The 13,561-nt window shown below is 36.6% G+C and overlaps 1 protein-coding gene across 4 annotated transcripts in view; it reads right to left on the reverse strand.

Moving 5' to 3' along the window:
• Positions 1-2,108: 2,108 nt before the first annotated feature.
• The window catches only part of ROCK2 (Rho associated coiled-coil containing protein kinase 2), a 96,560-nt gene continuing 85,107 nt past the window's right edge, over positions 2,109-13,561 (reverse strand). For 2 of the 4 annotated variants that reach the window (XM_071741914.1, XM_071741912.1), the window contains 7 exons: positions 12,334-12,404; positions 11,800-11,888; positions 10,979-11,057; positions 10,503-10,764; positions 9,636-9,846; positions 5,452-5,555; positions 4,121-4,227 (listed from right to left, as the gene is read on the reverse strand). In XM_071741914.1, coding sequence (XP_071598015.1) covers positions 5,465-5,555; positions 9,636-9,846; positions 10,503-10,764; positions 10,979-11,057; positions 11,800-11,888; positions 12,334-12,404 — 803 coding nt within the window. In that variant the 3' untranslated portion in view covers positions 4,121-4,227; positions 5,452-5,464. Of the gene's footprint in view, positions 4,228-5,451; positions 5,556-9,635; positions 9,847-10,502; positions 10,765-10,978; positions 11,058-11,799; positions 11,889-12,333; positions 12,405-13,561 lie in introns of all 4 variants that reach the window. The other 2 variants (XM_071741915.1, XM_071741913.1) reach the window with 2 other exon arrangements.

The following is a 13,561-nucleotide window of genomic DNA, read 5'->3' on the forward strand; positions in this document are numbered from 1 at the left end:
TCCATGGGATGCTGATACTCCCTGAAGTGGTTTATAGGATTGTCTTTAAAAAATAACACAAAATGCTTTAAGATTAAAAGGTAGTATCATCAGAGATTATAATCCAGAAAATATTCTGAAAATCAACTGTAATAACTGAAAAGATACCACGCCTGTCAGAGCTCAAGAAGCATCTGGACAATGCTCTTGGTATGGTTTAGTTATAGGCAGTCCTGCGAGGAGCAGGGTGATGGACTTGATGATCCTTATGGGTCCATACCAATGTGAGATACTCTGTGATTCTATGAAAAAAACAAACAAATCACTATTTTAACATCAATGCCAAGAAAAAATAACCAGGAATGTGGAGAAGGCCTGAGCTGAACCATTGACTGTTATGTTCTCCCACCTTAGAAACAGAATAAGGAGATGCTAAGGGTTTGTAAGAGCTGTGCAGGTAATAAGCTTGGTTTTGTACGAGTTCCCCCTTTTTAACAGCAGCATCCCACAATTTGGCCTCACAAGCACAGGATGGGTGAAGGCACATGAGACCAAGACATATAAATCCTCTTCTCTGAACGACTCTCTCAAAGCTAGCTGGAGAACTAATACAATGTAAGACTATAAATACAAATGCTCCAATTTCTCATCATCATCTGACACTGCCCAAGAAACTAAGAAGTGTCTGTAATTTCGAGTGGCAGCTTTCCTGGCCCTAATGACTTTACAGAGCCACTGAACACCTGTCAAAAACGTAGGAGGTCCAGTGCCTTCAGCGGTGGTAGTAAGAGATTTAGACATTTGCAGTAAAACTTCAATGATGTTTTAAATTTGATCAGTCACTGTCTGCCAAGATACCTGAGCCTATGGTCCATATCACATTTTGGCTACAGCATCAACTCATGCCAAGAAGCACAAGAGCCACGATGTTTCCTTCAGTATGCAGACTCGGTGCTGGATTGCTGGCAGCACTGTGAGGGGTTGAGCTTTGGCAGGAATCAGGAGAAGTAGGAAATTGCAGTACACAATTAGGATGGAAGTGGCAATCTCCTTGTAGAAGGGTCTTTGTGACAACCGACACGTTACCTTCAATGGGATCTTCCTGTCCAGCTTCCGTGTTGGTGAGCTCTTGGCTGGGAACCAAAAAGCAAATTCCTTACATGTGTCTTCAACTTTTGGTTCCAAGTTTGACCCCTGATTTTTCCAGAAGGTTAACTTGCAGCTTGGCTATGCTATTTATTTACCCTTATGAAACAAAAGGAGTTGGAATGAGAGAGAATTTCTACAGATCAAGTGATCGCAGCCATAAAAATGTCCTGTTTGCTGGGACAGTCCTGTTACAAAAAGGAAGTGTTTGAATGTCAGTAGCTTTAAGACATTTATTCCTGATTTCAGGAACATGCTCTTCTCTCAGAAGTTTAAAATATTACCTCTGGACAATAAGGAAACAAAATAGCTTCCAGGAACTAATGTTTAGGAGATCTTTGCATTCCATAGATCAGCAGATGGAAGCTCTGTCTCTAGCAGGAGGACAAGTAGGAATAACACAAGAGCAGCTTTGCATTTTGTGCCCTGGGTAGAAAATGAGGTTCAGACCATCAGCCAATGATCCCCACACTGCAGCTCAACAAAGCCCATGCTGTTCCTTCGTTTTTGGGGAAAACTGCATGAAAGAAAACAGGAGTGCTATGATCCTTGCATCCTTAGAGGCACAAAGGCCAGGAGGAAGCAATGCTAAGCTGGCCCTGCCTTGAGGCAGAGGTCAGACCAGAGGAGCTCCAGTACTCCCTGTCAGCCCACAATGTTCTGTGATAGCTTCTCAATACAGGCTGCTGGATGCATAACTAGGAACTAAGCTGTGGCTACTGAACACTGTAATACAGTACATTTCCTAACATTTCAAGCTGAACAGGGCCCCAGGGATTCACAGTAAATGAGGGCAAGCCAAGGACAAAAAGTGAAACAGATCCAGCTCCAGCACCTGATGGTCAGACAAAAAGGTTCCCTTGGAGTCTGTGCTTCCTGCAGGCACATCCTGTTGAGCAGCCCTTGCCTTCCCCACATCTGCTGCAGTAGTTGCCTATATAAATATTCCATATTAATTACCAGCTTCTCAAGTTCAGAAACTATTTTACCTTACTCAAATAGTTTATTTAAAAATATATATATATAATATTCTCCAATTCAGAAAAGGATAGAACTTCCCACAACGTAACATTTTTTTATATATATATATATATATATAAAATATTTATGCATTCAGTGAATGGAAACAGTTTTACTGCATACATTTTTAATGTTGTGCTCTATGCAAACCTGCATTACCTAAAAATATACCTTACTTCTGTAAATCAAAACAAGCAGGAAAAAAACCACTGTAGCTCTGTGTTGGGTTAGAATTCCTAACAGAAATTATATGAAAGATTTCGGTTTGAATTTAAGAACTCACAAGCAATATTTTACTTTGTGAGAGCATAAGTAGAAGACTGAATACATTCTGGCTCTGTTACATTGAACTGTAGTAGAGGTTACAAAATGTAAATATGTTTATTCACTTTCAGTATTTCAGTGTTTCCAAGTCCACCTTTCATGATAGTGTTAAATAAATCATGGTCCTATCCTTCCAAAAATTTCAACACTCTTTAAAAAACAAAAACAAACAAAATCTTAAAGTGAAATGTCCTCCTTCATTGAAGTGTTAGATCATATTTTAAATTACTGCACTCCCACACAATATTTTATATATATATATTTTTAAATATATATATATTTATATATATAAAGAGACCAAATAGGAGACTACATTTTTTACTGTCAATATTTTTAACTTTGCATACTGTAGTTGTATAAAACATGCATTTTTTGGGATAATTATGAACACATCATGAGTAAGCCCACATAAATTATATTTTTTGTACAACTCCAAGTTAAAAAAAGAAGTCAGATTAAGTGCCTCTGAGGCCCTTTCTTCCCAGCTATCAGTTCTCAAAACACACTACTGAAATACTTATCTATGCCTACAGCTATGTGCTAGAGAACCAAATTTAAAATTTTAAAATACATCTACAGTATGTTTTACTCTTCTTAAAGTTTGCGACAGTCCTCGGATATTGTGTTGTGAAATGTAAAAATAGTCACAGATTCTCTCTTCTTTTCCAGAAATAAAAAACACATCTAGGAGAGTAGGCAAAAACAAGGCAAAATGAAGTTTCATAGCACTTAATGAGGGTTAATATAAGTCAATAACTAATATTGAGGTTTGTAAAAAGGGCTGGATGAGCAGTTACATTTACAAGCAAACGGTTTAGTAATCCCAATGGTATCAGACATTGTTCCTGTAACCAACACTTCTCCACCCTTAAAACCAGTCGATATACATTCAAAATAGGCTGACATTGATATACTTACTAGGTGTAAAAATAGTGCACTATTTTTTCTGCCACAAAGCAAAATTGCATCCTAAGAGCTGGTAAACCTTCTCTTTTCCTTAAATAGACAGAATGGGCAAAAAACTTGAAAAAAATTAAATTAAGGCAATTAGACAGGTAAAACAGGACTGCCCATGATGGTGTAGCTGAAACTATAGTATATACTTCAAACTTACACTAGCTGCTGAACACTGACATGCAGCTTTTGATAGGCGTGTATGAATGATATAAACTTCAACATTATGGCTTTATACAAGTGCATAGTTGCAACTGCGATAAGTAACGGGATCTGATTAATAAGCATAAAAAAATAAAGTGGAAAGATTTTTAAAACCCTCTTGCAGTATTACAGTACAATATATATACACAGTATAATGGTCACTTCTTACAGATGCAGTCTATATCACTATGGTGGATCTTCCTCCTGTTCTTCTTGAAGACATGCTGGTGGCATCTTTATGAATGTGAAAAGTCAGTTTCTTCCATCTTAATATTCATTCCTCTCAATCCTTTTATGAAATGTAGTGTATGTGTCTTGCCAACAAAGCTTTTATGGAACAGATTTCAAAATGTTACCTAACATATTCTTGTACTATTTACCAACCATTCCTCATTTGATCAGTCACTCAGGAAAATACAAGAAAACCCTCAGAGATTAGTAATTTATATTGCAGCAAAAATGTAAACCTCTGATATATATAGCACAATCTCTCAGGAAAATATATATATTTTTTAATATATTTTGGGATGTTTCAGTCTTGCTGTAACGGGAAGAAAATTATCACCTTGAATTGTATCTGCATTCACGGAAAGTGGTTAGCTGAAAGAGAACCAGGAATTTTGGTCAGTAAATGCAACAAATGTAAACCTGACAAAAATATACTTCCTTTAAGTCTTCATTTAAGAAAGGCTTATCATCATATTTTGGAGAGCCATCATTCCTCTGCATCAACAGCATTGTTATTTAAGTACAGCACATCCTTACACATGATCCCAAATCAGTTAAACTCCCTTGTAATATATGAGGGCAAAGTAGAATGTGCATAGTGTAACAGTCACTTCTGAAAGATTAGTAATTTCTAAGCAGTTAATACATAAAGATGCTGTATATTTAATTATTATTTTTACTGTAAAGACTGGGCCAGGTAAGTTCTACAGGAGCTGGTATCTCAGTTAACTGAGTACACAGCTGATGTAGAGCCCTAGTGCTGCTGTCATTGCCTTTTCTTTTGTAAGGCTGAGACACACCTTATGTACCATTTAAAAGAATTGTTAGGAATTCAACATTAGGACTTTTTTCTGTGTAAACATAACACTGCATCAATATGTAAACATTGAGAACTACAAAACTGTTACCACTATTGCCCATATATTCATACTGCATGTTTAAGTAAGCTAGGGGACAAATTAGATCAATAAAATGGATGTATCTTTTCAAATGCAGTCACGGAAACCAGGTGACATAAGCTGCAAAGCTCATTGTTCACATAGTTTTCAAATGCATGGTTAGATACCCCAAAAGCACAGCACTGCAAAGGAAAGCCAAGTCAAATTCACTTCATAACACAGATAGAAAAGCAAAATGCAGAACTCTGGATTTCATGTCTGCTAGCCATAGACCAGTGAGTTTATGTTAAAAGCTTAAAAATGAAGTGTTTGTAAATACCAATTCTTTTTCAGCTAAACATCCAGCTGCTGCAGTCTCTATTTTTGCCTTCAAAAATTATCTGCAGAGGTTTAGCAGTTTTACCACTATAGATGAAAAACTATTCAACACCAGCAGATATTTATTTTTTGGGCAGGCAGACATGAATTTTCAATAAAGATCCAAAATTAAAAATATTAAAACACTGGAAAAGGCAACAACATAGTTTTAATGAAGTAACTCCTGTAAAAATTCATCAACATCATGAATAGAATCTCATTTTTACTGTTTAAAATATTAAAATGAGATCTTGTATTTTCTGTGTTTTGAGAAACAAAATCCAACATAGCATGCTGTATTCAAAGGCAAACAAATCCATTCCTCACTATTTAGATTTACCCCTCATACTTCTTCAGAAATCAAAAACATCGTCATCATCATCATCAATATCATCAACATCATCAAATGACCAATCCCAGTCCTTAAATGCCAGATCAAGTAATCTGCAACAGGAGGGTTTGATGTTTAATGTGTGTCACAGTTCTATGAAAGACTTCAAAATTCCATTTGCTATCACTAAACCTTTTTGAATAAAAGACTGTGGGTTTTTTATTAAAGGTGGGTTTCCTTCTTTGCCTATCATTAGATATGGGGATTCAGTCATTGCTCATGCAAGCCATGAATACTGTATTAATTGGAAATTTACCTCACAAATCATTCAGTTCCATAGAACAATTATCCTGTTTTTTTTTTTAAAAAAAAAACCTTCTGCAAAGACCAACATGTTTATTTCATAAAATTATCTGCTTTCTGCTTTGCTGTTCTTGTGACTGAGATGCAGTTTTAAGCTCTCCTGCTGTCTCTTTCAGTAACAGTAACACAATGCAAAGTTTTTCCAGTAAAATCAAATAATTTTGATTGCTGAACAAAACACAAAGTAAAATAACACCATCTGAATTTATGAACACAGTAGGATTTTACTATATATATTTCAAATACAGCGGAATTACTCTACACAGCTATCCTGTAGTTCATTATTTAAAGCTAAGCAATGCCAAAAAGCAGAATTTATCAACTTGTTCTCTAGGCATTGCTGCCTGCACCCCTCCAGCATAGAACAAAGAGAGCAAGCGAGGCAAACTGTGTCAGCAAATGAGTCATTTTACCTATTTTAGGCATTTATTTTAGGATGGGATGAATCACTGTCTAGAGGTATTAATCTTTCTGTCGTTATAGAAGGATCTTAGAAACTATCTAAAGTACTAACTTCTCAACTGTTATAGCTACAAGAAGTGAAAACCAGTCCAGTCATCTCTCCAGCAAGCAAAATGGATTTTAAATCAGGATTATACACCAACCATAGTAGACAGAGACAGAAACTCTACCCTAACAAAGTTCAGTTTGTTTTAACTAAAACATCCCACAATGTTTAATACAGCTAATCACATGCCTTAAGCAAAATTGGGTTCAGTGGTTTTTTGGGTTTTCAGGTTTTAAAATTTATACATTTTAAAATGTGATATATCCCTGAAAAAGACCAATATTCATTTATTTTTAACTATGGCTACTGTAATTTCTATACACTTTAAGAATTTATTAGGCACTAAAATATAAGAAAAGTTGGATTTTTTTTTAAATTTCAATCCTTTTGGAGTTATCCTATTGAATGGATAAGCAGAAATTGTATAGTCTATATCAAAGCCAGGCTTGCCCTGATTCTTACATTATCATGAAAAGCAACAGCCCTGAAAATTCAGTGTGTGAAATTCCTAGGAGGGACAGGACTTATAAGACCATGCAGGTCAGAAGGGATCTTGGGTGGTCTCTAAACCCAACCTGAAGCTCAAAGCAGGGTCAGCAACAAGGCCAGCCCAGGCTGCTTAAGGCTTTGTCTTGTCAGGTCCTCAAAGCCCCCAGGTATGGACCCTGCCCAGCCTGCCCAGCTCCTCTGCACTGGCTTTCCCTTCTATCCAGTTGGAATCTCTCTTGGTTGAACCCAGTCCCTTGTTTCTCACCCTCTCATCATGCTGGGCTTAAGAGCCTGGCTCTGGCTCCCTGATACCCCTCACAGGCAGGGAGAGGCTGCTGTAATAACCAGGTTGAACAAGCTCAGCTTCCTCAAGCCTCTGCTCTGAGCATCCTGCTGGTCCCTGCTGGGACTTTCCCCAGTTCATCAATGTCTGGGTTGAATCTGGGGGCCCAAGCAGAGGGGCTGTATCTCCCTGCAGACTAAGGAGTGAACAGAAGGATAATCTCTACTCTCAATGACCTGGCTCTGCTGCTCTTGGTGCAGTCCCAGAGCCTGCCTTGCTGCCAGGGCCCACTGCTGGCTCATCTCCAGCTTGTCCCCAGCCACACTGTCCCCAGATTTCACTGGCAGCTCAAGCTTCATTCTTAGTAAAGTTCTAAGAGACTGTTATTACTTCATACAGTAAGTCCTTGTACAAAAGCCTCATAGAGGCACCAGTCAGATATTAATTTACTATAGCACTTAGAGTAATTTATAAGTATGTGGTTTCTAATTGAAAGTGTGTAAATTTATACAGATTTCCACTGGTTTGACAGGCCTGCATTAGTAAGATGATAGGGGAGATGACCTCACAGGATGACACTATTTCCATCTGTTAGGTACATTTGCAAACCTAACTTGGAAAGTTTAATTTACACATAAATGTTCCTTCTCCTCCTTTTCCCACCATTACAAAGTATACAGATAGAAATATATATATACACATACATATAGGGAAAAAAATCCCTTAAGATTGACTCAGACTGGAGGACCCCAACTAAAAAGAGGTGTAATAGTAAACAGTGTTTTATGAAAAATTTTTTTGTAAAAAATTTCATGGGGACTGAAAGAAGGGTCTTAGAAGGAGAGGAATTAATTTATGAGCACCTAGGAACAGCTGTCAAAAACCAATCAGAAGTTACAACATAGCCTTTATGTCAGCAGTAAGAAACAGAATAAAACTAATGAATTAAACTGTAAATACTACACAAAGGAAAAGCATTTTACTTGTGCCCAAAGTTTTCATGCATGTTTCCTTGATTCATACTTCCATCCAGTCACTGATATTTTTGCTAGTTTTGCACACAGAAACCCTTCAATACTCAGTCCTTAGGTAGTAATTAAACAAATTTTATCCTCACGGTTATAATCAAAAAACCCTGATCATTTAAAATGGAAATTATGAGGTCAGACTTGAAGTATGTAAAGAAATCACAAAGAAAAAAACAGTTTGTATGGAAGCTAGGAGAGAAGTGAAATTGAGCTTTGATTCCTTTCACTTTGTATTTCCACACACATTAAAATACCATTAGTTTTTTAGAGCTAACTCCTTGTAGTTCAGGCTGTTCAGGGATAGCAGCAGCATCAGGGAAAGAGCATGCTTACTGTGCACTCCCCTCTTTTACTCCCCTCTGCATTATTAGTCTAGGTGATGAAAAAAGAAAAAGAAAACTGAGAAAATTCTGTACTGTGCAATCACATATGCACTACCTGCAAAATGTTATCACTTCCACAATACAGCATAGCATGTTTAAAACATGTCCAGTAATTGATTACTGGGTTGGTTCTTTTTTTCCAAATCAGAGGAGGAATTTGATAAGACCAGTATTTTAGCAATCGTGAGATATGAGTCCTTTCAAGCTAAATGAGGAACTGAAACCAGTTCTCCCATGCCTTAGTAAGTGCTCCAGCTACTCCACAAAATGTTGATCCAGCTCCTCCCATTTTCCTGCTCTCATGCAAAAAGGTCAAGTGATGCTCAGACAGGTGCCTCCCATTGCAGCAAGTGGGATGCATCTGAACCAGCTTTTTACTGTAGCTGTCCAAGAGCATGCTGTATGCTCCTTTTCTACACTAGGAGGATATGAATCCTTATAAAATTAAATGTAAATGGAGATAGAAATAGATACATACATTTGGTCAGATGAAACACACTCTTAACACACTAATCTGCAGTCAGATATCTAGCCTTAGAGCAGGGCAGGAATTTCAACACGAGCAGGGCAGGAATTTCAACACATGCCTCAAAACCAAACAGTAAGAAACAAAAGACACACAGTCTTTTGCTACATGTAAGGCCTTATACACTGCTTTTAGAAGGCACCTAATTCTTTCTGAGGCTCATTAGAGCCACAAGCACTTAACTTTAATGCTCAGCTTCAATTCAGGTACAGCAGTGACCATTTTGAAAAGTGTTAAAGCTTTTTTTGTTCTTTTCTACTTTTAAATTTTCACAGTGCTCTCACTGACCATTTGCCTAGTTAACTCTCATTCACCCTACTACCTGCCAGTTTACAAGAACTATCAGGCTACAGATGGTGCTTCACGTTCTGCCTATTACACAGGAAAGCAATAGGGGACATTACCAGTATGGAAGGGTTAACTAAGAGGCAATGCAAGGTCCTTTCAATAAGAAAAAAGTGGTTCCTATAAACTGAGGTTTGTAGAAGATAACATGCTAGACCACATATCAGTAGTTAACAACATCTGTGGTCAACTGACTTTGTCAATGCATATGGCATTAACCGTAGTAAAATATTTAAAACAATAAACTGAATAGCAGCCCTTGTGTCACCTTGGTTTTGGAGGAAGCTGTCGACTTGGTCGTCTGATGGATTGGTTTGGCTGTACCTTCATGGAAGTTCTGGGAGAAGATCGGGCAAAGGGGTCAGGTGCTGGAGGCTTCTTGGGTATTTTTTTCACCAGTCGGCTCACCCATTTTTGCTGTTCTTCTGTAGAATTAGCTAACAGTAGTAGATTCTTGGCCGTTGAAATATCATAGTACACTGTAATAAGAATTTTTAAAATTAAAATTAATATTGTTATAATTCTAAACATGCACACATCAAAAATTACTTGCCAGATTACTGTACTCACACAGTCTACACAAAGAGAAATCAGCAAGGAAACCAAAACCAAAGCAAACCCAAATTTACCAAACTTTGTTTCCTGACAGTGCCTCCTCCTCACATTTAGGGGGTAACTACTTTCTACTAGAGAAGACAGACACTCCCAAGGAAAAAAAAAACAAGGAAGAGGTATGCCTGAGCCCAAGAAACTACACAACCTGAGTCACAAGGAGTAAACTTAATTGAAAATAATCTATTCCATAACATGCACTAACAGTATCATTTTATATAGCAATCCAGCACAACACACAGTGTGAGTGGTCTTAGGGACACCATGTTTTACTGTGTGCTGGTACATATGTGTATCAGCTACACACCATTAATTCACAGCAGTGAGTTGATCCTTGTGCAGACATTCTTAGCAAGGTTCCAATGGCTATGTACTAACAAACAAAACCTAGTTTGTACTAACAAACAAAATAAAAACCTAGCTCTTTATGTTTAGTTAGTCAGACCACTACTAGAATCCTCTGAAGTATCAGAATGCCCTGTGACACCAGTGACTTTATGCATATCAAGTATCTGATATTTACCTTTGCAAGGTGCTATAATCTCTTCTTTTTTATCCATGTGATCTTTGTGACATTTGATATGGCAACGGCGACATTCTAGAGCAGGAGGAGGTTTAAACATATGCCACAGTGGCTTCATGCAAGCTTCACAATTGGTTGGAAAGTGATAAAGAGTAGGTATAAACTCATGTCCTTTGTGACAAATGTAATTTGACTTCTCTCCCATGGGCTCCACTGGAAATTCCTGTTCTTTTTTGCTCTCTCCTTCATTAGCATATAGAATCTAAAATCAAAGCAAAATAATCTCAGTACTCCTATATGACAAATGGAAATACAAAGTAATTACATAAAAAGACTGAGGAAATACAATGGAGCAGATTTTTTTAATGTTCTTTATATTAGCAAATATATCATTAGACAAAATTATGAAAATATTTTTGGAAATGTGAAAAATACCATCTTCGTTACACTAGAAATATTAATTTACTTCTGAATACCTGGAATATCCTAGGTATTTCCTTGGAGTCTGCTCTGTACACATCAGTCTGAGTGACTGGTCGGACATGGAAGAGTTTGCTAGAGGAAATTATTTCAATAATGACAAAAACTTATGTTAACAAAATGATAAATTCAAATTGACAGATTAAGTTAGGACACAATATACCACATCAAGACTTAGAGCCCTTAATGATTTGTCAGCACAAATTTATAATCACTTGCTTAGTCCTGTCTTTCAATCCTGCACATGAACTTCCAAAACTCCTAAATGAAAATGTCACAAGCATCCAGCTATATTTGCAAAAAAAAAAAAGAAATACAGCACTGAAAAAACAACAACACATGACTTTAATTAATTTATAATCACATGCAGCTTTCTAACACAATCCTCCTCTCCCTACACTCCAGCCTCTGGATGTCCACATTCTGTATTTATTAAGGAAATATCTTAATTAATTGTACAATCCACTTGCAAGGACATGTTGTAAGTGAAAATGTATGAACACTGAAAATTATAGCCTCTCCTTTACACTTTTTATTTGCTTTTTGCTACACTGTGTACATGAGGCAAATGAGCTAAAGGAAGCAGTTCAGTCACATCAGATCTCAGCAGAGGTACCAGTGTGAGACTGAGCACCCCACTACTGCTGCACCACTCCGTACAACCCATACTTCAGCTCCCAGCTCTGCAGTTCAAATTGTGAAAGGATGCCCATGTTACCCCCTGCTCCTGGACTAGACTTCAAAAGGTCTCCTGTCAGTCTTTCTGGCGAAGTTCACCCACAAATCAGAAGAAGGAAAAGCACATGGTAATACTTACTCTATATCTAATACCATATAGGGATTAGACTGCTCTTTATCTTGTTCACTGTCATAGAACAGGATCTTCTTACTGCTTACAATTACATACTGGCAAAGAGACAGAAGAGAATGAAATATGTTTTAATCAAGCTTATCACACATGTCAAAGATGTCACAGCAATTGCTACAGATGTCACAGCAATATTTTTTCTACAGTCTTTTAAAATGGTAGCTAAATAGACAATAGTAGTACTGTATCTGAGTACATGATTTGTCAATAAAGTCAATGCACAAAAAGAAATTCTAATTATCTGACAAATCAATTTATGTTACCAAATAAATTGATATTTAAACATACTTAAGTACCTGTGAAGAGATAAAAATGAAAGTCTAGAAATAAGTAAGAAGGTTAAGAAGTATCAACATACTACAATTGTCCTAACCAACTCCTCTCAAACATAATTATACCAGTAAACATATTTCAGGTAATGAGAAAATAAATGAAATCCTGTAGACTATACATAAAACTAGATAATAATCCTGGTTTTCTTACCTTTTTAACCCATCCAAACTTTTTAGTGTTATTTCTAACAGGCAGTGATAGCCAGCCTTCCAATCTTGATTCTGAAAAAAAGTTATATAACAAAAAACAGAGATATTCACAAAACATTATTTTTGAGACTACTGTGCATTTTAAAATACTTATCAAAGATAAAAAATAAAGCTGCAGAGCAAACATGAGAACATTAAGTATTTAAAATTATAAGGTTTTGCAGAGTTTATCACAGTGGATGTTCAAGAAAAATTAAACTGTATTCCTGTATAGAGCCAACGACTATCAATGCAATCACAAAAGTAGAGCAGTAGGCATAAGGAAGAAGGGGAAGAATAAACTTGCAATTATAGCACACACATTCCCTTTAGTAAGTTTTTAAAGACATTTTAAATGCTTAAATCTATCAACCTTCAACTTTTAGAGCAGCATCTGAAGATATTAGTACAGCCCACACAACATCCAGCTCAAGACAAAAAAAGGGCCAACTACCCCCACCAATCTATATCCTCTACATGCCAGGTAAAATTTCAGAAGTTTAGTATTTTAATTCATATTTTTTGCCCTGTCAATTTTTCTTTTCTTTTTTTAGAATTCTGCCTAAATCTCCTAAGGTTTCTAATTCAAAATAAGTAATTTTTGGCTAATCCTTAGGCCTTTCCTAAATTCAACTGCCTGTTTACTTGCTTGCAATATTTAATTCCACACTAAAATGTTAGATTTGATTTATCAACAGAATTAACAGCTCAGCTGTTGTTTGACACACATTTCAGTAGCAACCAAAGGCTCACCAGCATCATGCTTTCCTAGTGCTGGGTAATACATAGTATCACACAACCTTTGACCCTATTTTTACAGCTGCATTTAATACATTTTTTTCTCTATTTCTTATTGAAACTACTCAATTGCAATAAAATTTTCCTAATGAGTTTCACACCTTAGCAGATAACATCTACTGCTGCTGAGAAACCTACAAGTCAAAAATACTGAAGCTTTAAGTTTTAATAAACACAAAACCATGAAAGGAGCATAAACATGCTCCAAAATTGCAAAAGCAGTTTTCTCTCATCAGAGGATATTTTCAGGGACCTGTCCATGTTTAACACAGTGTAACAAATAGTTATAACATGTTCAAAGAATTCTCATTTTGCCTAGAGACTTCAAGCAAGGTTATTTATTCAGGTATGGCCTGTCTTCAGTCTCTATAACCACTGCTGTTGATGACACC

The sequence above is a fragment of the Heliangelus exortis genome, chromosome 3, assembly GCF_036169615.1.
Source record: "Heliangelus exortis chromosome 3, bHelExo1.hap1, whole genome shotgun sequence".
NCBI classification, from domain to species: Eukaryota; Metazoa; Chordata; class Aves; order Apodiformes; family Trochilidae; genus Heliangelus; species Heliangelus exortis.